This window comes from Drosophila nasuta, chromosome 2R, assembly GCF_023558535.2.
Source record: "Drosophila nasuta strain 15112-1781.00 chromosome 2R, ASM2355853v1, whole genome shotgun sequence".
In the NCBI taxonomy this organism is placed as follows: domain Eukaryota; kingdom Metazoa; phylum Arthropoda; class Insecta; order Diptera; family Drosophilidae; genus Drosophila; species Drosophila nasuta.
Window position 1 is genome coordinate 29,140,042 of NC_083456.1, and position 24,265 is coordinate 29,164,306.

Below are 24,265 nucleotides of genomic sequence, written 5' to 3' on the forward strand. Positions count from 1 at the left end.
GAAGATTCACAATGAATGCACAAGGATGCCCAGACTCCTAAGAATCTGGGTCAACTCTGTTGTAGTCCTAAAATAAAGCAACACTCGTTGTGCCTCCACTCAAATTCATTCCCTTCCCACAACTCATTCACAATTATGTCACACAATCGAAGAGCTGTGGCCAATCGATAAGTGAGCGTTCAATTAAATTGCTATAAACATTTCGCACAGTCAGAATAATAACAACAAATTGATGGTAAAAAATAGACGAACATTGCCGATTCTTATTTGGTTTTTATTGTTTGTCAGCTTCTACTTCTTCTTCTTCTTTTTTCGTGTTGTTCATGTTCTATGTTCATGTCATTTGTTCAGCTGAATTGTTAAAACGCGTGTATTTACAAATGATGAAAAAAACATGTAAGAAAACTAGAATCGAGTGAGCTCGACTGAGAGATACTCGATATCCATTTGCAATAAAAGTCAAATATAACAAATTAACATACTGAATTTATGGTATATTGATATACTACTAAATTTAAAATATACATGATATCTAACCCCTCTAACCAATTTTAATATAATCAAAATATATCAATTAATATACTGAAAAATACTATTCTATGTCTATATTTGGTATATCGACATGATATTATGTTAAAAAATATGAATACATATATACATATTCTTAAATCGTAACAAATTAATATACTAAAAAAAATACTATAATATACCATGGGTTATATTTGATATATCAATACACTTACACACTTAAAATATGTATATATGTCTATATCCGCCATATACTGAAAAAGCATAAAAATATACCGAAAGCTATATTTGGTATATCGATATAATATTATACTTAAAATATAGAATTTACCAGATTGTCAACCAATGCTACTAAGACCCCTTTGCCCCATTTGTAGCCGGGTATAAAAACGAACGAAAAGCGAAACGCGAGTTGAGTGAACTTTGGCTGAACGTGCTGTGTGAGTGAGTGAGTGAGTGAACGAGTGTATGAGTACTCTGCCCGGTATTCAGTATTCAGTTTTATTGCCCGTATCGTTTTGCATGCCTCTAATGAACCGTTCAAAGTTGCAATTACCCACTAAAGGGCCAATCAACCAAATACAAAAGTGTGTAGCAAACTGTTCTGCGGAAATGTCAGCGAAGAGGACATCAGGCATTGCATGTGCTATGCTTATAAACAATTCATTTGTTGTCGCATCGAAAAAAGAAAAAACTTTGTAAACCAAACAACAAAAACTTTCAACTCAACTCCAACTCAAACTCAATTATTTCCCGAGTAGTGTTCACCACGTAGTTGTTCAAATTGTGGTCATGCTGTTTGCCTTCTGGGTTTTGCTTTGACGCCTCACACAAAAATTGTTTATTTCCAGCCCTCGTAACTTTAGACTCGGCACATTTTCTTTTGATTCGCGCCGACACAAAAACAAAAAAACGTCATGATCTAAAAAAGCCAAAGAAAACTGTGGAAAAAGTCGAAAAACCAGCACAACTTCATTTGTACGTTAGTTTCGTCTTCCCAAAAACAAAAAAAAAAAATTCAGCAGAATTTGTTAATACATTTTCTGGGGCAACTCTCAAAAATGAAAGTGAAGCTGCTGTTAAGCTATTGTATAATCACTGGATTAACATGCAGAGTTATTGATAATATTTGAATATTATAAAACTTCAAGCATCTGCAATTATAAACAATGCAGCTGATTATGAAGTTTACCCTGGCTCACATTTCCGGCAAAGACCAAAAAAAACCAGTTGCATTATTTGCACTGCGCAACGGTAGCTGCCAAGATGCAGATACAGATACAAATACTGATACAGATACAAATGCAGATGCAGACAACAAAGATGTATAATTATAATTATGTAGCGCGGGGCGCAACACATTGTGACAACGTGGGGCAACTTTGAGTCTGTTGACAAACAAAAAAACTAAAGCTGTGCCCTGGCAACTTGAAGAACTTGTCAAGCAGCACTTTTTTTTTTCGTTGTTGTCTTCTTTTTTGTTCACCTTGAAGAAGTGGCAGGAAGATGACTGGGAGTTGGGGGCATCCCATGCTCGACTGACTGCATTTGGTATCCAGATAATTTAGCGAGACAAATAAGCGTTGACTTGAAGTCTGTGGCAGCTTCTACTTGAGGCTTTTCTTTTTTTCTTTTGGATGATTTATTGTACAGCCTGCAGCAGTCGCAGAACGTGGGCGGGGCGGGGCGCGTTGTCAGCACTGTCTCAGGAAGAGGAGTGTCCACAATGCCAAATGTATTTAGCATAATCAAACGATCTAGATGTGAATATTAAGTTTTTTTTTTGCTTTCTGATATTTATGATAAATGCTTTTTCGGCATAGTTTCGCTTGACATTCGAGACACCTGCTAAATACATGCTCCGCATCTCAGTGACCTAAGTTGAAGCTGCCTTTGCCTCTGCCTGTCGGCAACAAGTTGGACACTTTGTTCGGTCACTCGGACGGCTAATTTGCAAATTAAATTAGCGCTCATTCCCATTTGCTGGCTGAAAATGACGGCATGACGCCACCCAAAATGCAAACAGCGAGCGAAATACCGAAAAAAACAAAGCCATCGTCAGTTATCAACCTGGCTCATTGTGCCAATTTCATTAGCTTTGCGAACCGTGAGACTGCGACTCGAGTGGGGCGGGGGAGTTTGGCGCCACAGAGAATTAACTCGCCCACAAATAAAAAATCTTTTTTTGCATGTCGAACGAAACGTGGCTCAGAAAAAAAGCTATAAAAAAGCGGAGCAATAAAATGTTTGGCAGCCAAATGGAATTAAGTTCGTCTTTTTGACGTTTGCTTCTAGAATGCTTTTATTAAACCTTTCAAATCATAAAAAATAGGCAGGTACAACGTGGCGTATGCGCAATGCGAGGCAATGACTGCCCTGAGTCACTGACACTCTAAACAATTCTCAGTTTTAATTAACAATGTCACGTTATAAATAATTAGCTATGTAAACATATGTTGTAACTAATTTTTTATTTAACAAATTTTTTTTATTGCGTTACACGCAAAAAAAAAACTACAACTAAAATGCTTTTTTGTTCGACTCGACATGCAATCTTTACTGATGAGTTTGCGATAAATCTGAAATTGTAACAATTAATTAAAGTGCTTTACAATTTGTCGAGCATTTTGCAATTTAGCTGGCTTGTTGCTCAATCACAGCTGCGCTTTGCATTCAAAGTTGCCAGCAAAGTTGCCAAAGTTATTGCCTTTTGTCTTGGGAATTTATTGCTTAATGAATTCTATCGCTTTTCTATTGAATACTTAATTCTGAGTTACTCCCAGTCAATAAATTGACTATACACAAATACAAATTGAGTGGTGCTTCACATAAACAATAATCATTTCATAAGTATAATTAAATATACTACATTTAATGCGTCCTTCGTTGGCATTAAGCTGTCGCCCCTTACACGATAATTTGCGTGGTTTTATTTGCGTTAAAACACATAAATTAATATGTATTTACTGGCGCACAAAACGCACAAATTTCCGCCACACAAATTATTAGCTAATAGCACCTCGAAGTTGGACATTTAGTTAGGGAAATATATGCGGACACAAATATACATATCGAATATAGTTTTATTTTGTATAATATAAAATCACAACATGTTTGCTGATGTAGAAAGTCAACAGCTCGTTCTGAAGTGACTTTAATGTGTCTGCCTGAACTTATAGGCTGTTTTTATCTAAAGAATATGCTTCACTTAATTTAATTTGCTAAGCAGAAAGATTTTTCTATCGTTTCCACGAGCTAGACAGCTGATAGTTTGTTTATCTCTGAATCTTTTTAGTAGCTTTAATGACTTAAACGTTACTAACTGACATATCTCTGTGGTCAGTTAGGACTGACAGATCGCGTATTTTATTTTTTAATTAGCAAATCGAACAGACAGCGGAGTTATCTTTTGAGTATCTGGTATAATATATTTGCCATAGATTAAATGTGCATCTCTTAGTCGATTTTATCAGCTAACCAGTTTAAGCTGAAAGACTAATATCTTAGCCTGTTTTCAAGACTCAATAAATTTAAATTGTATTATAATTTATTTCTTATTTAAGCAGTTCTTTTAGTTTATGACTTTAGAGGGTATCTCTTGTTTAATATTGAAAACGTTTGATTCATTGAATGCTTTGTGCTTAGTTGTTGCCATTACGGCATTCCATTTTTTATGCTATTCATATAGGTAACAACACACACAGATTCATGCTCATATTCACGTAGCCTATAATCGAGTTTTGATTTGGCCTGCTGCCAAATTAGTTTCGCTCTCATTTTCACTCGCTGGCACTGACATTGTCACGCTCTGTACAATTTGTTGTATTTTTTCTGCTCTTTGAAAGTATTTAGGTTTTGTTTATAGTGTTTTTTCTTCAAAATTTTATTTATAACGCTGTCAAATTTGTATGCTAAAAATTACTCAAAAATACGTGCGACATTTGCCACAACAACGAGTATGACTATTTTTTGCATTTTGCGCTGAGCTAATGGAAATAATACTCTTGGAAATTGCTACTTAGCCGTAGCGCACAAAGATAAGCGTATGTGGGTTTGGATTTGAATTTGGCCGGGTCTTTGATCCACACGCATGCCCCATTGGCATTGAGCCGTGTGATTTATAGCCACCATTTATCTGTTGGCAAGTCGCGCGAGTTTCTGTCGCGCTTAATTTAAATTTAATGAAGTTTTGTTTTTCATTCTTTTTTTCTACTCTTAACTCCCCACACCTGCGATCAGGCCTAGCTCGAGGGCTTGTCAGTGTCCAATTTTGGCCCACGCACCGCGTGCACAAGAAACAACAACAACAACATCAAAACAAACACACATAGAACACACAAGATTCGTTTTCATTATGACAATTGATTAATTGGAATTGTTTGCTCCGTTTGGTTTCCGTTTGCCAATTTGAAGCGGGACACCAATGAGTCAAATTAAAACAATTTCAATTCTTAGTGCGCCAATTAAACGTTGGAAAAAGCAAGTGGGGAGGAAGACTACAAGATACTCTTTTAAATGATCGGGGATTAATAAAGAAAAAGTACTTTTAAGGCAGACTGAAGATTATAGTTGTTAAGATTTCCATTATGAGTATCGAATTCTAATTGTAGGTTGATACTTAAAACAATTTATGGTTAAGTCAGAAGCAGATGTGACTAAAGAGTTTCTACTTAAACAGAAGAATTGTTAAGGCAACATGCTTAGTATTGTATTCTACTACAATAGAGTATTATTGTTTGGACAAAAATGTACTTAGAAATTAGCCAAAAAAAAAAAAGTTTCCATGAACGTAAATAAATAAATATGAAATACTATTTTTGAAGAGCTCTCGATGTTGACTGTTTTAATTGTCATATTTGGACAAAATAGTCTGGCATTCATTTAAAATTATACCAACTTAATATGCTGCAAACGTACTAAAAATATATCAATGGATATTTTAGGTATATTGATACAGTGCTATACCATAGTATAATAATATACCAATATACCATATATGAAAATATACCAAAGAGTGCAAAATTGCCAAAGCAACTAAGATCCCTGTAAGCAGGCATTTTTGCCCATACAAAAATAATTCTTTAATAACTTCTGATCATCTCTCCAAAAATCTAGCTTCAAATTTAATATATTTAAATAAACGTAAAGTACTATTCCTGAAAAGCTCTTGCAAATGATGCTTTCTTCAATAACTTCTGCTCTAAATTTATACTATACTGCAAAAATAAGCAAAGTGGAGATCAACCTGCTAAAATTAAGTTGACTCAGAGTAGCAAAAAAGCTAAAAAGAAAGACCAACCCGCCTTTCAGTCAAGTCTTTGCAAAACGGATACAGATCGCAAAGTTCTGCGTGGGCTTGCCACACAACTTGTGCTGAACTGTGTCTTCCAATTTGCTGTCACATGGTTTGCTTTGGCTTGGCTTACTCGTAACTATGCACAGCACATCCATATAGAAATCCATATACAAATGACGGGCATTTGTTCCGCATTATGACAAATGTTCGCCACGTTCCGCGACGTTCGTAATGCAACTCAGGTGCATCGGCTCCTCCGATTTATCTATTAGAGTGCAATCGAAGAGTTACGTGTTGGCCTGTTGTTAATGCGGGGGGCAAACTGATAGCATCGCCTTCGCCTTAAAGTGTTTTCAATGTTCGATTGTGACTATGCATAACTCACGAACTGGCTGCCGGCTTTGTGCACATTTTTTTTCTTTTGAAGCCATAATTCTAGCCAATTTTGGTCAATTTCGCATAGCAAGCCTCGAGCGCAGGCAAAACATTTGAATACCCTGTACACATTAGGAGAATGGAATGATGATTTGTGGCCACGAGGAATTATTTATGATTTATTTTATAGGGTAGCTGTGAGACAAGTTTATTTTTAGAGCTTTGCCTTCGAAATGTTTGAGTTGAATGAAATCTACAGCGAAAAACACTTAGCCCCGTTAACTCCGTCAGCCATTTAAATAAATTATTTAATTTTATTATTGCTGATAAAGCTGCGCAAATTACGCGAATAAAAATGCTTAAGATTTGACTACCAGTCGCTCTCTTAAGCCAGCGAATTACAACAATTTCCATTTAACTGGATATTTGAATGCAATCGAAGACAAAACACGAATAATTTAATCATTTAGATATGCAAAAACGACTCGTTGCTAAAAAAATGTCAGAAATTGGCTGCTGTGCGGAAAATTCGCGAAAACGTTTTGCAAATTGTCAACGCTGTCTTTCAACTAATTGTGCATTTGACTCATAACATTTGCATATGAATATAAGAAAAACAAATACCAGTATTTATTTGCTAAAGAGTTTCATTATCTGCACATCGAAGTGTGCATTTAGCAAATCGCTGGGCGTTGCACAAAATGTGTCAGCAGCAATTGGAGTTGTGTCGAGTTGAGTTGAGTTTGTGCCTGGAGCAAATTGCTTTTAATTGTGTGCAGTTGGAGCAAATTGCTGACGTCACATCAAAGACTTTGGCTAGATGGACGGCCAGGGACAAGAGCAAAGGCAAAACATTTACAGAGCCAATGCAAATAAATAGTTCACACAATGCCAATGTGAAACAAATCAATATTGCGATTGCAAAATGCGTATGCAAATCACGTGTGATGATGGAAGATGGAAGATCGACAGCCACTGACTGAACTTGAACTGAAAATGGAAAAGCTCTGCTGTGTGTATTGTCGTCATTACGATCACCAATGAAAATTGACAGCTGAATGTTGGCATTGTTTCCCATATGGGAAAATGTGGCGCAACTAGGTGAAAATAGAAATGATAAAGTGCATTTGTGGTTGCATTTGTGTGTGGCATTGTGTGGCACAATCAACATTCATAACTGTAAACCATTTATTATCATTGAGGAGCTGTCACAACTCTTTGTCGCCCAGCTTCCTATTACAATTGATCCGCTTTACTTTTCTACATTCAATTGTAAGTTTTCTCTCTTGGTTCTTGGTTTTTTTATAACACTTTGACAACGGCAACTGCTGATGCAGATGCATTTTTCGTGTCAGGTAATCGAACACCTCACAAATGAGGCACTTAAGGCATTCAAAATCACTTCAATTGCCTGTCGACTTGTCGAAAAAGCAGCTCGAGAATGCAGCCTAAGAGTATTAAGTGCTAACGAAATACCCTGTAAATAATTTGTATTTCTGATGTTTGAAAAATTATAAACTTATAGATTTACTAACTTCCTTTTAGAGTCTGATTATTAATGAACTGACTGACAGCTTGGTTAATTGACAAACAAGCTAATTTAACAGCTGATTGATTGACTGAGACGTGAATGATTGATGGACTGATTTACAGATGTACAGCTAAGCTAATTAAATAATTAATTGGCTGATTAAATCGACATTTAATTATACATAAACATGCGAAAGAAAATTGTAAGTGCTTGTTTGATAGTTTAATTGGCAGTCCGCTAAATTGATAACTACTTTTAATCAGACTTGATAATACACCTTAAATGTGCTGATTATAGGGTATAGAAAACTGGTTATGATAGCTCTATATTGAGTTGGCAATTACTTGAAGTACAAATACGCATTTGTGTATCAAAATAATCTAAAGGTGTCAGAATTAACGCCTCGTTGTCACGTGGATTATGCAAATCCCAAAAGCGATAGCTTATCATGCCCAATTATGTAGATAGCAAGGAGACAGCTGACTGGCGAGACTGGGCATAATATATAATTATAATGCTATATATTCTAAGGTCAAGTTGAAGACTAAACAAACAGCGCAGCTGATGCTAATAAATTGTTGCTAAAAATTGTTGTGCTCCCCTCTTGGGTTGGGTTCATATCTGTTTGTTTTAATGTTGTCGTCATCTCGCGACTAAATTTACATATCCAAAGGCCTATATATACCCCCCGAGATACGTAGATGTGTATTTCTGATGTGTGTTTTATTTACAGTTCAAAGCACTCACGGACACAGGGTCAATGTAAATTGTTCGAATGATCCAAGCATGTCCATGCTTCAGTTTTGGTTTCAGTTTCGGTCTCGGTCTCGGAGCAGCGAGAGAGCGGACAGACACTATAAATTATTGTGGCATTTAATTGCGATTTGATATTTGAATGTGAGTTATAGTCAGTTGAATTACTCTTCGATACGATACGAAATGATGTTGATGATGGCATCAGCGCAGAATTTGTTTTTCATTTGGTTCGAAATGTGCGGGTGCCTTGTTAATGTCTTTTTATTTATCAAATATTTTTTGAAAATTAAATGTCTGTGTTTTTCTCACACTCTTTTCTCAGCTGCAGCTGTGTGTCACTGTAAATGTTGACATTAACTTTTTTATGAGCACATTTCACACATGTCTTCAAGGTCTGATCAACAGGTTTACGCGCTTATCAAGAGTGACATTAACGCATGAGTAACGAAATGAAACGAAAAGAAACAAATTCAGTCCGAATCCAAAACCATGTTTCATAGCAAGAGCAAGAGCAAGTTCAAGGCTTTCATCTAAAAACTCATGAATCGATTCGATTGCGAGTTTCTTTTTTGTTGTGTATTCAAGTCAAGCCCTTTTTCGGCTACACACAATAACAAATCCAGCAACGAAGCCGGCCCAGGTTATTTATAGTGATCTTCAGTCTGCCAGAGACCAACAGACAACAGAGAGGGAATTCTGAGAATCAAATTCAGCAAAAAAGAAGCCATTAAACTTTAAAGGCGCTTTTGCGACTGCAAAATTTATCTTCATTGTGTCGCGGGTCGCAAACAATTTGAAAACGTGATCAAGATATATAGACTGGTGATCCTTGAAAAGATCTTTCTCTCTCTCTATCTCTCTCTCTCTTGCGATCTCTCGTGTCTTGCATGGCCGATGACATCAGCAGCGTTGCCCCAAATTGCCTGGAAAACATGCTGATGCAACAGTTGTTGTCTGTTGAGATCCGTGAAAGACGTGCCTCAAATTGTGCATTCACAATTCACAATTCACATTCGCAATTCGCATTCTCTGTACTTGAGGTTTGACATTGCATCAATCGTTCAATTTATGATGACATAGATCTTCCTCTTGTGAGCATTTATGACAGTTTCACTTTGTTGTTGATATGAATATTTATTGTAAATAGTTCCTATAAGGTTTGCCAGTGGCCTTAAATGGAATGCGCTGCTGATTGTCTGTTATTTAATAATCAGCTTATGCAAATAATTCACATTTTGTTGTCGCTGAGTTTTTACAGCCCTAAAAGAGAAGTAGTTCTTAATGTGGGCGACTCAAAGTGCTGCTAATAACCGGATCGAAACTCGTCCATCGACTTGCCACAGCTTCAATTGAGTTTTAGTGTCGTTCATTTGGTTTAATGACCCTCCCCGAATCATATGTTTGATAGTCGTAATTGGGTGCTGCACTTAACTCTTGTCAAGATGCGTTATTTGTGGCTGTTGCTATATCAATTTACCTGGACTTTCCACGCCCATTATGGCATCGGAATCCTCTGTGTGGCATGAAAAAGAATTGACATTTTTTCAGATGATGTCAGCTAATTTGTAAATAACAAACCGAAAACATTTTTGTGATACAAAAGAATAGCATTAATTTGATGCATGCAAATAATCATGATGCATGGATGGCATCATGGGGCGCTGACTAACAGCCAATTTGGTGTCACTGTGCAAAAATACTCGCTGCTGATGTATCTCTTGGCAAATGCAAATAGATTTTTGGCATTTTTCAAAGTCAAAAATTGGCAAACATCTGTTGTGTCTTCAGCACACAAATTCTTGAATGAAAAGGTGAGCATGAGATAATACCCAAAATGTGTAAGCGACAAATTAGAATGGGAATATATAGAAAATAAGTAGCAATGCTGCAGTCGAATGTGCCCGAGTGAAAGATACCTGCTATCCATTTTCAATGAAAGCAAAAGAGTGCGGTATTATTTTAAAAATATACCATAGACTTAATTTGGTATATCGATATTCTATTACATTTAAAATATATCAAAGAGCTCAAAATATACAAGATTGCTAACTAATGCCACGAACAGCAGCAGGATCTAGGTGTTCATATGGACACACAGACAAAATCTAAATCAAATACTAAAATATACCAAAAGCTTTATATGGTAATTCGATATACTGTCTATGTGTTCATATGGACAGATAGACAGACACGCTATCCACTTTACTAAATTTATACCAATTTAATATATCAAAAAATACCGAAATATTCTGAAGACTTAATTTGGTATATCGATATACTATTACATTCAAAATATTATATATCAAAGAGTTCAAAATATACCAGATTGCTAACTAATGCAGCACACAGCAGCAGGATCTATGTGTTCATATGGACACACAGACGAAACCGCTATCCATTTTCTAAAAATATACCGAATAAATACTAAAATATACAAAAATCATTATTTGGTATTTTTATATACTATATATGTACATATGTGTTCATACGGACAGACAGTCAGTCCCGCTATCCACTAAAAATATTCCATTTTAATATACCAAAATATGCTGAAGACTTTATTTGGTATATCGATATACGATTGCATTCAAATTATACTGGTAAAAATATACTAGATTATCAACTAAAGCAACCGACAACCAATATCTAGGTGTTCATATGAACAGACAGTCAGACGGACATGACAATGTCGACTCGTCCTCTACCCTATGGGTAGCGGGTATAACAAGAATGACCGCAAGCCTGGACTGCAGCAACAATGATGTATTTCTGACACTTTAGTCAAGTTCTTAGTGATGTGAATGATGTGTTTATAAATAAACCTGCTAAGATGCTAAGTGACTAAGTGCAACTAAACAATTGTTGAAATGGCGTCATAGCTGCACAGAGAAAATAACTATAAATAAAACTGTGCAAGACACTTAAGAAACAATGCACAAATACGAAACGTAAACATTTCATTTTTGCAATTAAACCCAATTAATTAGCAAACAGAAAAATACACTTTAGTTTGCCAATAGGTGCAATTGATAAATAGAAGGAAATCAAATGGTAAATTTGTCGGTTAATGTACTCCTCATACTCGTATCGTTTCTCTCACTCACCTTCGTTTACGTAACCGCCCTCCATGGTGCCGAATGTGTACACCTCGTTGCGGCTCCTTCTCCGGTTGTTGTAGTTGTCTTTGAACACCTTGGCCACGACCTACGTTCACACGTGCTCCCAGAAAATAGAAAATAAGATGACTGCAACAGTATCGAGTGGGGGAACTCGAGAGTGAAGTGGAGAATCTGGAATCTGGGCGATGTAGTCGACACCTCGATGATGCTTATTTATTTTTGTGTCTGGGCCTGTCTGTGGCTATTTATTAGAAAGTATTTTTGCGATTGCACAACGCGTTGCAGCCGTTGCACAGCACAGAACACACTTAAAATATTCTTGCCACCGCGCACTTTACTTTGGTTATGGAATTCGATTTGAGAATGGTATCGAAATCAGAATCGAAATTGCAATTGGAATTGGGCAAAAGGCATTTTGTTTATTTTCTTGTTGGGCATCTTTTTTGTGTGTTGTGTTGTGCAGGCGTATGTTTCCAGTTTCGTCCCACTGTGCCGAGTGCGGAAATGTGTTGGAGAACTTTATCTAGCTATTGTATCTGTAGAACGTAGCCAGCTACTCTCTATGGCGATTCTGATGAATTTGCATGTGCTTGTGGCAACTTGGCTTGAAGTAGGGGTTGGGTTCTTGTTGCTTTGGTTTGGCCTCCTGTAATACTACTCGGTGTTGCCTGTAAAAGAGAGAGAGACAGAGAACGAAGAGAAGATACATAAATAAACATGCTAGAAAAATTGACCGTTGATAAATGTTAACCCCAGTTTGACCCGCTTCACTGAGATTGCTGCAACATGGGCTGGGCAAACACACTCAAGATGAACTCTACTAGATACTGCTTAGATATAGAAATACATATATTTGCGCATTGCCGCTGACTGACTCTTCTAATTTTGGAGCCCGTTCTGACATTTGTCTGACATTGCAAAATGTGCAGCTGCATTTCGAGAGAAGCCCTTGGCAACCAATCCACAAATAAACAAAAATGATGACACAGATGATGATGATGATATATGAGTCTCTTTTGGCAATCCTAATGTGATTCACATTAGACCTTTTCGGGGCTTTAAAAGCGAGTCGGCTTGCCGCTCGCTTGACTTCTTGGAATCCCACTTATGGCTTGTTGTTTGTATATTTAATCTATTGGTAAATACTTGTTGGGTACTGCTGATGTCATTATGTCAATATTTGCAGCATAAATTGAAAACTAATTTGGACTGCAAACAACTCGCGCGAGATTTTCCTAACTGAAATCAGTTGTTGTTTATTTGTTTGCTTATGCTGATGTTGATGTTTATGTTTCGGTTTGTTGTTGAGCGTTGACTCAAGCACCACAACAAGTTCAATGCCAAAATTGCCACCCTTGACAATGGCACCGCAACAATGCTAATTACTCTCACTTGGCACACATACTTTTGGTTATCACAAGCATTCGATGATCGAAGACGAAGACGATCGAGAACCGCACGCGATCAAAGCTGCCGGGGAACTGGCTGAAGAAATGAAAGCCGGAAACAAAGCGCGAGCTGAAATTGCTTTACCAAACAAAAGCAAACTGCTGAATTTATGCATACAGAAAGATATTGTAATAAAGAAGACAGAGAGAGAGACGAAAGAATGAAGTGGTCGCTGACAGAACGTTGACAATGGTTCATCAATGGATTCATACTTGACATTTGATTAAGACCCCCAAACCGCGACTCCCCTAATGCCAAAAACGCAGCTCGCGTCCACTTTCAATTTTTTGGGCAGTTTGTTCGGCTTTGATCGAATGGGTTACGCGGCAAGCGAAACGAATTTTAATTGATGCCACAGACCACAGACAGAAGACAGTCGAGTGTAGACAGAGTAGAAGACTGAAGACGTCACTACTCACCACATTTTGTATGCTTCGACTTGTATTTATTTATTACAAGGCATAATTAAGGCGGCACTTGATTAATAATCGTTGAACTCAACGTGACCCGCAGCCACAAATGTGCCACGCCTTCTAATTCCCTTTTTATTTTTTATTATGCATATAAATGGACCAGTTACAATTGTTTGTCGTTTGTTTGTAACTATTAGCGCAGCATTATGCGTTTTTAATAGAACTTTATTGGGTTAAATCTGTGGTCGCAATGCGACAATCACTTTAAAATAACCTCCATCGAAATAAAATCGAAAGCCCTCGGAAAACAATTAAAAGATGCGACAATTCGATCAATTGAAATTCTCTCTTTCTCTTTCGTGTTCATTATTTATGAGTGTAAATATTTGAAGTTAAGAATGGCCTTCCCTTTTTTTCCCTTAGCTTAATTCAATCCGAGTGCCATCAATCAAAACTACAAATTGGTCCCAAGGAAGGGTTTGTGAGTTGGGATAACAGAATGTTTACTGGAGTGTCGAGTTAATTGCCAACACAAGTTTCTAATTATGTAATTGTCAGCGTTGTAAACTCTGTTTTGTTGCCTTGGAAAAGGTCACCATGACTGTGACAAGGGTTTTTTTTTTATATATTTAACATCAACATCAATGTCAACTCCGCATGACAAACAGAAAAAAGTGCAGTCAACTTTAACTCAAGTAATTTGCTATAAAAAAAGAACTAAATTTAAAGCAAACAATGGCAGGAAATAAATGTTTTACAAGCATTGGCTTGATTGATTTCTCACCACTGTGAAATAAGTTCAAAGGCAAAGTCTGAAGCTGTTTCAGTAGGTTAATAAGTCACTGAAGTGCAGTAAACAAATACGCTTCATTTTCGTTTCGAATTTATTGCCCATGTCAAGCAGATGATTATACGCTGAGTTTTCGCATATAATGTATCTTTGTTTATAGCGCTGGTAATTGGCATTTTGTCAGTGTTCTCAACGCCCACCAATAAGCGACGAGTTAACCACGACCTGTCTCGACACTCAGCAGGGGCACATTACGTATACGTATCTATAGCATAAAGTATACGTATATTGAGCGCAGATCATTAGGCAGCTAGACGACCACAAAAACCAATTGAGCTCGCTTTCAGCGGTGTAAACAATAGAATGAAGCAGAAATACTCGCCAAAATTAATAGCGCCAGTGTCTGTGTTGCTTCGATGACGACGTCATCGTTGTATGTCACTGTCACTGCGGGCAGCTACTGAACAGTGAAATAATAATACGTATATTATACATTCAGTCAGTCAGTCGGACATGCTTTATTGTGTGTGCTTTTTTTAGCCGAAAAAAATTCATAAATCTATTGAAAGTAAATACCAAAAGTGGGTCAGCCTTAACATAGAAGCAGTCAGAACGTTTGAGGTAGTCACAAACCAACAAAAAAACACATCAATCATCATAGCAGAGCAATAATAGCTAACTAGAAAGAGACCGGCAAGAACAGAATAACATAATACAAAAGTACTACATAAACTAGAATTCAATTTGGCGCCAAGAAGCAGATGAACACTTTTTGACTTCTTATTTGTTTTGTTGTCAACTAATAATAATGACATAAGCGGTCGTTGCACGTGGCGTATGCTTAACATTTAATTGCTCTCCACTCGTATTGCCTTAACGAGTGGCCATAAAACCAATTACGTTATACGCATAACATTCTCTGTAGTTGTGAGTCACAACAAAGTTCACCGCACTTTTGCGGCGCCAAATAGAAAAAGAGCAGTAGTAATAGAAATATAAACAACAATTAATTCCGGTCGGTGTCTTTATGATTTGCACAGAAAAGTCCTTCTTTTGGAAAAACCTAAACGTGATGCAAATTTATAAACCGACAAAAGAAATTTTAGCGAACTATCATCAAACGTTCAATAACTTGGAATTGCCAAATTAAATAGTTATTGTTGAAGCTCGTTTCCAACGAAAAATCCTACAGGAAAAGTGAATACGTGCTGCAAATTGATATGTCATTAAGGCAAAAAATAAAATATTTCATCCAACCGTCATGGGTCTTTATTAACTTTGAATTGCTTAATTAAATTGTTATTGTGGCTTTAAACACCCACATCATCAATATCAATGCTGACATCAGAAACGTTTACTGTGAAAAGCTGCAAGGTTAAGTGCGCTTGGCAAGAACTGCATGAGAAATATATTTTAAATGTGCGACCAATTTATATTCAATATTCATTTTTTTTTTTTTTAATATATAAATTTGAATGCTGCAAGAGAGCACGCAGCAAATTCTCCAGTTGGCGGCCTTCGGTAGTTGGCCAGATGTTTCGTGGAATTTAGTCGAAGGTAAAAAACCAAAAATGTTCTCGCATTTCATATAAATTGAGTTTATTTGTAAATTTGAAATATATATTTTTATAAAGAAATTCTCTTTATATTAGTTGCAAGTTTATTTTTCTTTTCTTTCTTGTTTTCCGCTATTTTTATAGCTGATCTTGTGTTGTGTTATATGTTAGGTGTTGCTCCCATTGAGCATTATCAAAAGGCACGCTAAATCATCATGAGCTGTGCCTCTTTTATTGTGATATCAACAAAAAAAAATAAGTATTTCTCGCCTTATAATATGTTTGTATCTATTTTGTTTGCTTTTGTAGTTGTTGTGTGTATTTATCGCAAAGGTTGACCAAATGACGCGTGCGTTCCAATTTTATGAAATCAGCCAAGTCAATTAAGGCGGCCCAAAGTCTTTTTGACAGTTTCTTGTCAGCTAATGGCGCTGACTGTTTGGCCCCCGCTCTTGATTTAATTTTCAGGTGACGCAAGCTGCTTGCTTGCTTTTCGATATCATTTCAAGGTTATATGTAGACCACAACTAAATCTCTTGTCGTGAGTTGCACTATCTATTCAGTGTAAAAAATACATTGCTTACTGCATTTTCAAAGTGTGCATAAGATAATGAAATATTATTCTTATAACAAGAAAGCTATAGTCGAACGACTGTGAGATACACGCTATCCGTTTTGAATAAAACCAAATCTTAAAATGTGAAAACAATATACCACAAAAATACTAAAATATACCAAAGGTTATATTTGATATATTGATATAGCACTTCATTAAAAATATACCATAGACTACAAAATATACCACAAAATATGCCAACAATATACCACAAAAATACTAAACTATACCAAAGGTTATATTTGATATATTGATGTAGCACTTCATTAAAAATATACCATAGACTATAAAATATACCACATTCTTATTTACTGATTTGCCTCAGTCTAAAAATAAATCTATTTAATATACCGAAAAAATACTTCAAAATACCAAAGGCTGCATTTGGTATACTAGCATATACCATAGAGGTACAGCATATACCAAATTGTCCGCCAAATCAGTCTAAAAGTATATCGAATTAATATTTCGCAAAAGTACTAAAATATACCGCAGGCTATATTTGGTATAGCGTTGAAGTACTACCTTCGAAATGTACCATAGAGGTACAAATATACCGGACTGTAAACCAAAGCAGCTAAAAAATACCTAATTAATATACTAAAAAATACTGAAGAAACACAAAAAACTGCATTACGTATATCGTTGAAGAACTACATTCGAAATATACCATAGAAGTCAAAATACACCAGACTGTAAGCCAAAGCAGCTAAGACACGGTAGCTCTATCTCTTACAATCTTAGAGATCAAGGTACTTACAGCTGACATGACCACATCCCTGATCAAGAATATACATATATACTTAAGGGAGGTACCTTCTTCTGCGTGTTACATACATTTCCTGCCGGTAGTGGAATGAAATATTGAGCATATATTTGCATAAATAGCTATCTGCTGATAAGCATCCAAGTCACAATCTTGCGCAAAATATTTAATCTTTAAAGTGGACAATCTAATAAATTGCCATGTCCGCAAAGATAAAGTTCGCTGGAAGCGTGTTGATGTCATATTCGCCCCGCTTCGGAGCGTGCAATAACCCACTTCCATAGGCATTTCCATGGTAAGTACTCCCTCCCTCCCCCACTCGTATCTAGCCACCCAGAAGCAGAAGCGAGCAGCTATCGCAAGCAATCTCCACAAAAATGTTTCTTTGCATTGCGTGACCAACTGGCGGCTACACCTTCAACTTCAACTGCAAGCCAACAACTGCAATTGTCATAGACCATATTATATATATGGTATATATAGTATATACTATCTTTATACTTTGCGCCGGAACACGCATAAAAATTTAACGCATGTTGCATGTTGTTTGTCATGTGCCGCTGCCCCTTTGACTTTGCTGATGAAGTTTCGCTGATATGACACTCTGAGAGAGGGGGAGTGGGGGACGTGGCAAGCATAGTTCGTTGTGGCATGTGAGGCATGTGCTTGCGGGAGCCGTCATCAGCTTTGTTTCGTTTCGCTTTAGGCAGGCGTGTCCGAAAAAGTGGGCGTCAAAGGGTCCCCCCTTTCTTTTTTACATTTAGTGTGTCAAGTCAAATTAGTTACGCTTTGCATTAGTGTGAGTGAGAGTGACAGTGAATGAGTGTGAGTAAGTTGCAGGTGGTTGTTGTTGCTGTTGTTGCTATCCGAATAGAACTGTCATTGTCATTGTAAAAATGCTGCCTCATATTCACATATTTACCAGCACCCCATTCATTCATTCATTCACTCGCTCACTCAACTAACTCATTCATTCATCTTCATTTGTGGCATGCATTTGCATTTGCCACATTCGCTTTGTTGTGTCATCTGTCAAATGCATCGTTGACTTCACTTTCATAGCTTTCGGGGTTGCCCTCGTCTTATCTTCTGGCTTATCTCAGCTTTGTCCGCTATCAATCACGATTGACTCGTGTGGACTCACATTATGACACTCACACACTCACACAGAGTCATAATTTTTGTTTTGCTAATTTTGGCACCTTTTGTGCAGTTGCTATTTCGGTTGATGTGCCAATTGTTCAGTCGCCTAATTGAATTTGCTGCCCGCCTGACTTGAATAAACAGTGCAAGTCACAAATACACTCACTCACTCACTCACTCACTCACTCACTAACACTCATCCACATTGCATCTATATATTTGCAATTGTTTTTATCACCTATGCAGTGTGCTCTATATAGTCGTATATACTCTTGAATTTGAATATCAAAAAAAAACACTCGCACATATTTACTTTTCGCTTAATGGCAAACAAAATGTGTGCGCTTGTGTTTTTGTTGTTTTTCCTTTTTTTTCTCAAGAATTTTACGACGTGGTTGACCTTGGAGGTAGCAATATGCCGAATACCATTACAGTGGTCACTGCCTAATTATAACATTCAAAGAGCACGAATTTTCGAGAACTTGAAAGCGTTTATCCCTTCTTATTTATTATGCATAATATTTTATTATTATCAAAGAATTTACATTTGCTGGCACTTAACATGTTTCTCCCTTATTATTTATTGTGCATAATATTCTCTTTATGATTTTGTACATTATGAAAAATTAAATTTTGTCTGCAGAAACTTAATATGTATATACTGAAATTTACTTTTTGATTTCTTATGAAACAGTTAAATATGTTGTAAAATATTACACTTTTATAATCAAATATTCTTCACAAGATTTTAAATTTTTAACGAAATTACTCATTAGAATTTGTCATATTCTAAACCATTATTTGAAGATGATTTACTACATTAAAACTTGTGCTAAAAAATAAGGGTTAGAATATTCAAATTTTAGTCATCATTTTTAAAAATGTTTAACTATTATTTTTCATAACCATTTTTATTCTGCATATTCTTAAAAATTAAATATTTGGTTCTGCAACTTGGGATCTCCATTCTGCACTTTGAATTATTTCCTGGATTCTTATCTAAAGTTGAAATATGTGTTAAATAATTAGTGCACAATTTTATCACTTTTTTCAATTAACACTTTTTATAAGAAATTAGCATATTCTAATTACATTTATTTTTAAAATTCTGTTCAAATTACTGTGATATTCTTCGCGTGTGCCCATTGTACTAATTTTATGCATATCGTGTTGTACCTTGAGGAGTTCTTTTTAATCTGTTATGTATTTCATAAGTATACTGTTCATTTTTATGTCCCCCAATCAAGCAATCCCTTTATGATCTGCGTGCTACACATCACAAAAAAAAACACGAATCACTTTTTGCAGGGTATTTGCTGTTTACATTATTTTTTTTAGTTGTTAGTTAATTAAACGAACAGGCGGAAAATGCAGAATGTCAAATGTTTCAAAACAATTTCACCAAGCGCAAAGTCACAAACACACACACACACACACAGCTGTGTATGTCTGTGTGTGTGTGGATTGCGTTTGTGTATTTGTGTTTGCCTCACATTGCACTTGAAATAGTTTTTGCTTTTGCTTTTCTGCCGTTTTTCTGTTGCTATTTGTACACTCGTTAAAAGTTTGTTTGCTATTTCTGTTTGCTTTTGTTGCTATTGCAATATTAAATCATTGTTGTTGTTGTTGTTGTTTCGCTTGCTATTTGCCGTATGCTAAAGAGCATTTTTCATTATCAATGTGCTTATCAAATGACTCATTTGAAATATACTCTCAGCTGAGCAGCAACGCAACAGTTGGGAACTTGTTAGTTTTTCCGCTGCCGCTAAAGTTAAGTAAACAATCAAGAGAAACAAACGCAGCCATAATGTATGAAATTGTGTAATAAAATTAATTTACAGCACCACGAGTCGAGAAGAAGAACATAAACTTGATTCAAGTGTGGGGAAATTTGAAAATTAAAAACGATGCTACTCGTAACATTAAAATGTTACAAGTTCTGACAACTAATATTCACTTCGAAATGCACATAAACTTTTATGCGCTGCAATCAAATTGTATTACAGCATTTAACAACACCTTAAAAGGCTGCGCAGGCAATTAACGTGGAAAGTTGAAAACATTCAACCCCTCAAGCAAATTGTATGCCACGCATTTAATAATACCTAAAAAGGGGCTGCGCGGCTTAAAAAGAGCATAGAATTTCAATCTTCCCAAGAATAGATCAAATTGTATAACCATATTGTGTGTGTGACTCCCTATGGCTTCGCTGCCAACTATTATTATAATTATGTCAGTAAAAGGATACGTTTCTTCCACTTTCTCCCCTCCCTTTTCTCAAACCCTTTTCAACCGCAATCGCAAAGGTAACGGCAAAAGAGCGAAACCGCAAAAAATGGGAAACCACAAAACGTTTGCAATCAACTGTAATACAAATCGCAGCAAAAAACGAGTAAGCATTACTACTACCGAGTGTGATCGACTGTGAGATACCCGTTACCCATTTTCAATAAAAGACAGAGTGACTTTTATTTCGAGTATACCAAATTATCCTTTTGGTATATTCCTACTTCCCAAGATCGTCTCTAGATGAGCAAAATTTAAAACACTTTTATTCGCTGTCCCTATTGTTTTTTGCCTTCGTTCTTGGTTTTTCTAATTCCGGGAAGTCCAACAATTATGTTTGCTGCGTTTGCAAGAGACGTCAGAGCTTTCGTCAGCTGTTGTTATCGCTTGAAGTTGAAAAAAGCCCATATCGGCCCAAATAATAATTTATCCGAAAAACGCGTCATGAAAAAATGTGTTGTTATAATATTTTACGAAATTTGTTAATAAAAAAAAAAAACACAAACCAAAAAATAAAATATCGTTTGCTTTTTAATGCGATTAAGTCCCATGCGGTTCAGGGTTTTTCCCTAAGGAACGCAAAATGAATATTAAAAAATAAATAAATAATAATAAAAGAGGGAATTTTGGTCGATATAATAACTTAGGGAAAAACTCAAATTAAACGAATTTCTTGATACATTTTTTTAAGAAATTTGTTGCTCGAAAAAAATACTATCGTGTTGCTAATAGTCTCAATAATGTAAAACATAAAACCCACACCAAAAAAAAAAAAAACACTTTTGTAAATTTTTTATTGTGATTAAGGGTCCAGGCGGTCCAGGGTTTTTCCCTAGAAATCTCAATTCGTGCAAAAGCAATAATTTTCCAGAATAAACCCTTAGTCTTAAAAAATAAGGAACCCAAAATTAATATTAAAAAAAAAAACAAAACAAAAAAAAATCGGCACTACAGGGTTTATATTCTGAAAAGATAAAAAGTATACCACAAAATTTGACATTAGACAATTAATATACTGAAAAGATACACAAATATACAGAAGCGTATATGTGGGATATATTTCTGCCTGTTACATACATTTGTTCAAACTTATAATACCCTTCTATTCTACGGGAAGCGGTATAAAGCGGGTATAAAAAGGGCTGGGTCCCTAGAAAAAGCGAGTGTGTATGCAATTATGCAAATGCCAAAAAAGGTGCTAAGCAAAAAGACAAAAGAGAGAGAGAGAGAGAAGGAGAGAGGGAGGTAACGAGAGAAAGGTAGCCAAAGAGGCAATAAAAATTGAAGCCCGATCGATTAACAAAATAAAAGAGCGCGACAAACACACACGATTGATAATGCCAGAGCAATTAAACTAAAATAAATTGAAAACACGCGCCAGCGGTTGCGCTTGCTTTTAATGTGGAATCGATACCTCCTGGAGGGGGTGAACGTGCAACATCGAGGTTTGTGGCACACACTCAACCCCGAATGGCAACACGATACGGCTTTTTGCTTTGCTACCTTTTTTCCTTTGCTAAAATTTGAGAGTCAGTTGCCCAAAAGCAAAATCAAACAGTAAGATAAGCAGGCAAACAGACGGACGGACAGACAGACAGACGGATAATGAGACGGACGGACGGATATAGAGACGGACGGACATTACAATGGCTGGCGGATGAAACGCGCCTACGACCCTCTTCTATGTAGTTTGTTGTCGAGTGTGGGCAGCGAGATTCACGTAGTATTTCGATCACATATTTGGCATACACTCCGCACACACTCATCCGTTGTTTTGCCCTTATCTGCGTATTTCTATCAAATTACAATCAAGCTGCAAATGCTGCTCCTCTATATTCTGTAATCTGATAAGTAAAACCCGACAAAATCGCTCTACTGTTAAATTATGTGTCGAGCGTTGTTTGCATAATTTATATATAAAAATAGCAGTTGATTGTCGCATCATCGATGCGTAGCACAGCGCAGAGCAGCAATTAAACGACTATCAAAATACCCTATGCAATTAATTTAAATTGTTTAGGCACAACTTAAATATAATATTATAGCATATTTGCGGGCGTTGTTGCATGCAACAATGCCACAAAAGCGCGAAGGCAACCAAGACAGCAGAGACAACGACCCACTTACAACGAGACCTGAGGCAAACGTTCGTCACATGTATGAGAATGTATGTAATTACGTATACGCCCCGTCTGTGAGCGGCCTACGCGTTTTGCCGGCCAACTTAACAAGTGGTCCCCAAGCGAGAGAGCGCCACGAAATGCAGCAGCAGCAGCGAGAGAGCGAGCAAGTTAACTGGCCACCCACACGTGCCACAAAGTTGCCACACTTGCCACAGCGGGGTGCCGGCTGCAAAAGGCCTACACCCTAAGCAACAAACACACAAACACACACGCACTTGCCTCGTTTTCATTGAAATGGAAAACGTTGCATGACTAAATGTTGCCGAATCAATGCAAGGACACAATGTTGCCAGCTTGAACTTTTCAGCAACAGCTGTTCTCAGTCGCTTGAACTTTTGAACCTCCACCTGACGCAGCAGCAGCAGCAGCAGCAAGTGTGGCGTCCTTGGGTTTAGCTGCAGCTGCTCTCCCCCCACCACCCCCCGGCAAGTTGCAGCCAGCGAAGGACATGCTCTCTGTGTTGTTGCTTGCCGGGTGCAGCACTGCGCATATATGTACCATATATGTATATGTTAAAATCAATAAGTTCAACCCAGAATAGGGAATCGAGGTCTTTGAAATCTTCCACTCCAAATGCGATTGCCAAACTCACCTAAAAAAACAACCGAATTCCACTTGTATCGAATTGTTTTGAATTTTCATGTGTTCTTTACGCTTAACAACAACAACAGCAACAACAAGTAAAGACACGATATGGAAATAATGTTGAAACACAGCTTACACCAAAAACAATAACAGTTCGATTTTTAATGACTGTGTGCGCTTCGATTTTGATTTGGATTTAGATTAGCGTTCCAGACAACAAAAACAACAGCAAAATATTGAAATTTACAAATGCGAATCGATTGAAACAAAGATTGATGTTTTTGTCTTTGTTGTTGTTGTATTGTTTGGCCTTACATGCAATGTTAAACATTTCTGTTTCGCCGAGAGTTGATTTCTGAGTTTGATTTTGCTTGCACGATTTGTCTTTTTAGCTGCCGCTTTCAGAGCGTTTATTACCTGTTTTGCATATGAAAGAAATTCGAGCTAAATATCAAAAGCAAAATACAATTTTGCTTGGATACTTCTAGTCTATTTCATATTCTATTAAATGGCTTAAACACTATGGGAAAACAACAAATAAGCAGAACGCCCACTCACATATCAGCATATCTCCCACACACACACGCACTGCGATAACACTAATAACAATAATAACAATAAATAAGATTTTGTTGTGTTACTTTTTTTGAAACTTTCGTACTTAGACTTGGTCGACAAACTCACAAAAAACGTTAAAACACTATTTGTATGTTTTATTGTTGTATTTCTTTTCCGATTTTAAATTTGTGTTGTTGTTGTTATATTTTTTTTTGTTTCTCGCCCAGCGGCTAAAACGAGACAACGTTGCGCTCGACTCGACAACCAACACACCGACAACCTTCGCGTTTCAGTTGCGACAACAGACTGATTTTT

At 36.6% G+C, this 24,265-nt stretch overlaps 1 protein-coding gene across 1 annotated transcript in view; it reads right to left on the minus strand.

Moving 5' to 3' along the window:
* The window catches only part of LOC132784087 (aminopeptidase N), a 35,077-nt gene extending 10,812 nt beyond the window's left edge, over nucleotides 1–24,265 (minus strand). Inside the window, 3 exon segments of the mRNA XM_060789488.1 lie at nucleotides 9,964–9,999; nucleotides 11,591–12,273; nucleotides 24,054–24,265. Coding sequence (XP_060645471.1) covers nucleotides 9,964–9,999; nucleotides 11,591–11,615 — 61 coding nt within the window. The 5' untranslated portion in view covers nucleotides 11,616–12,273; nucleotides 24,054–24,265.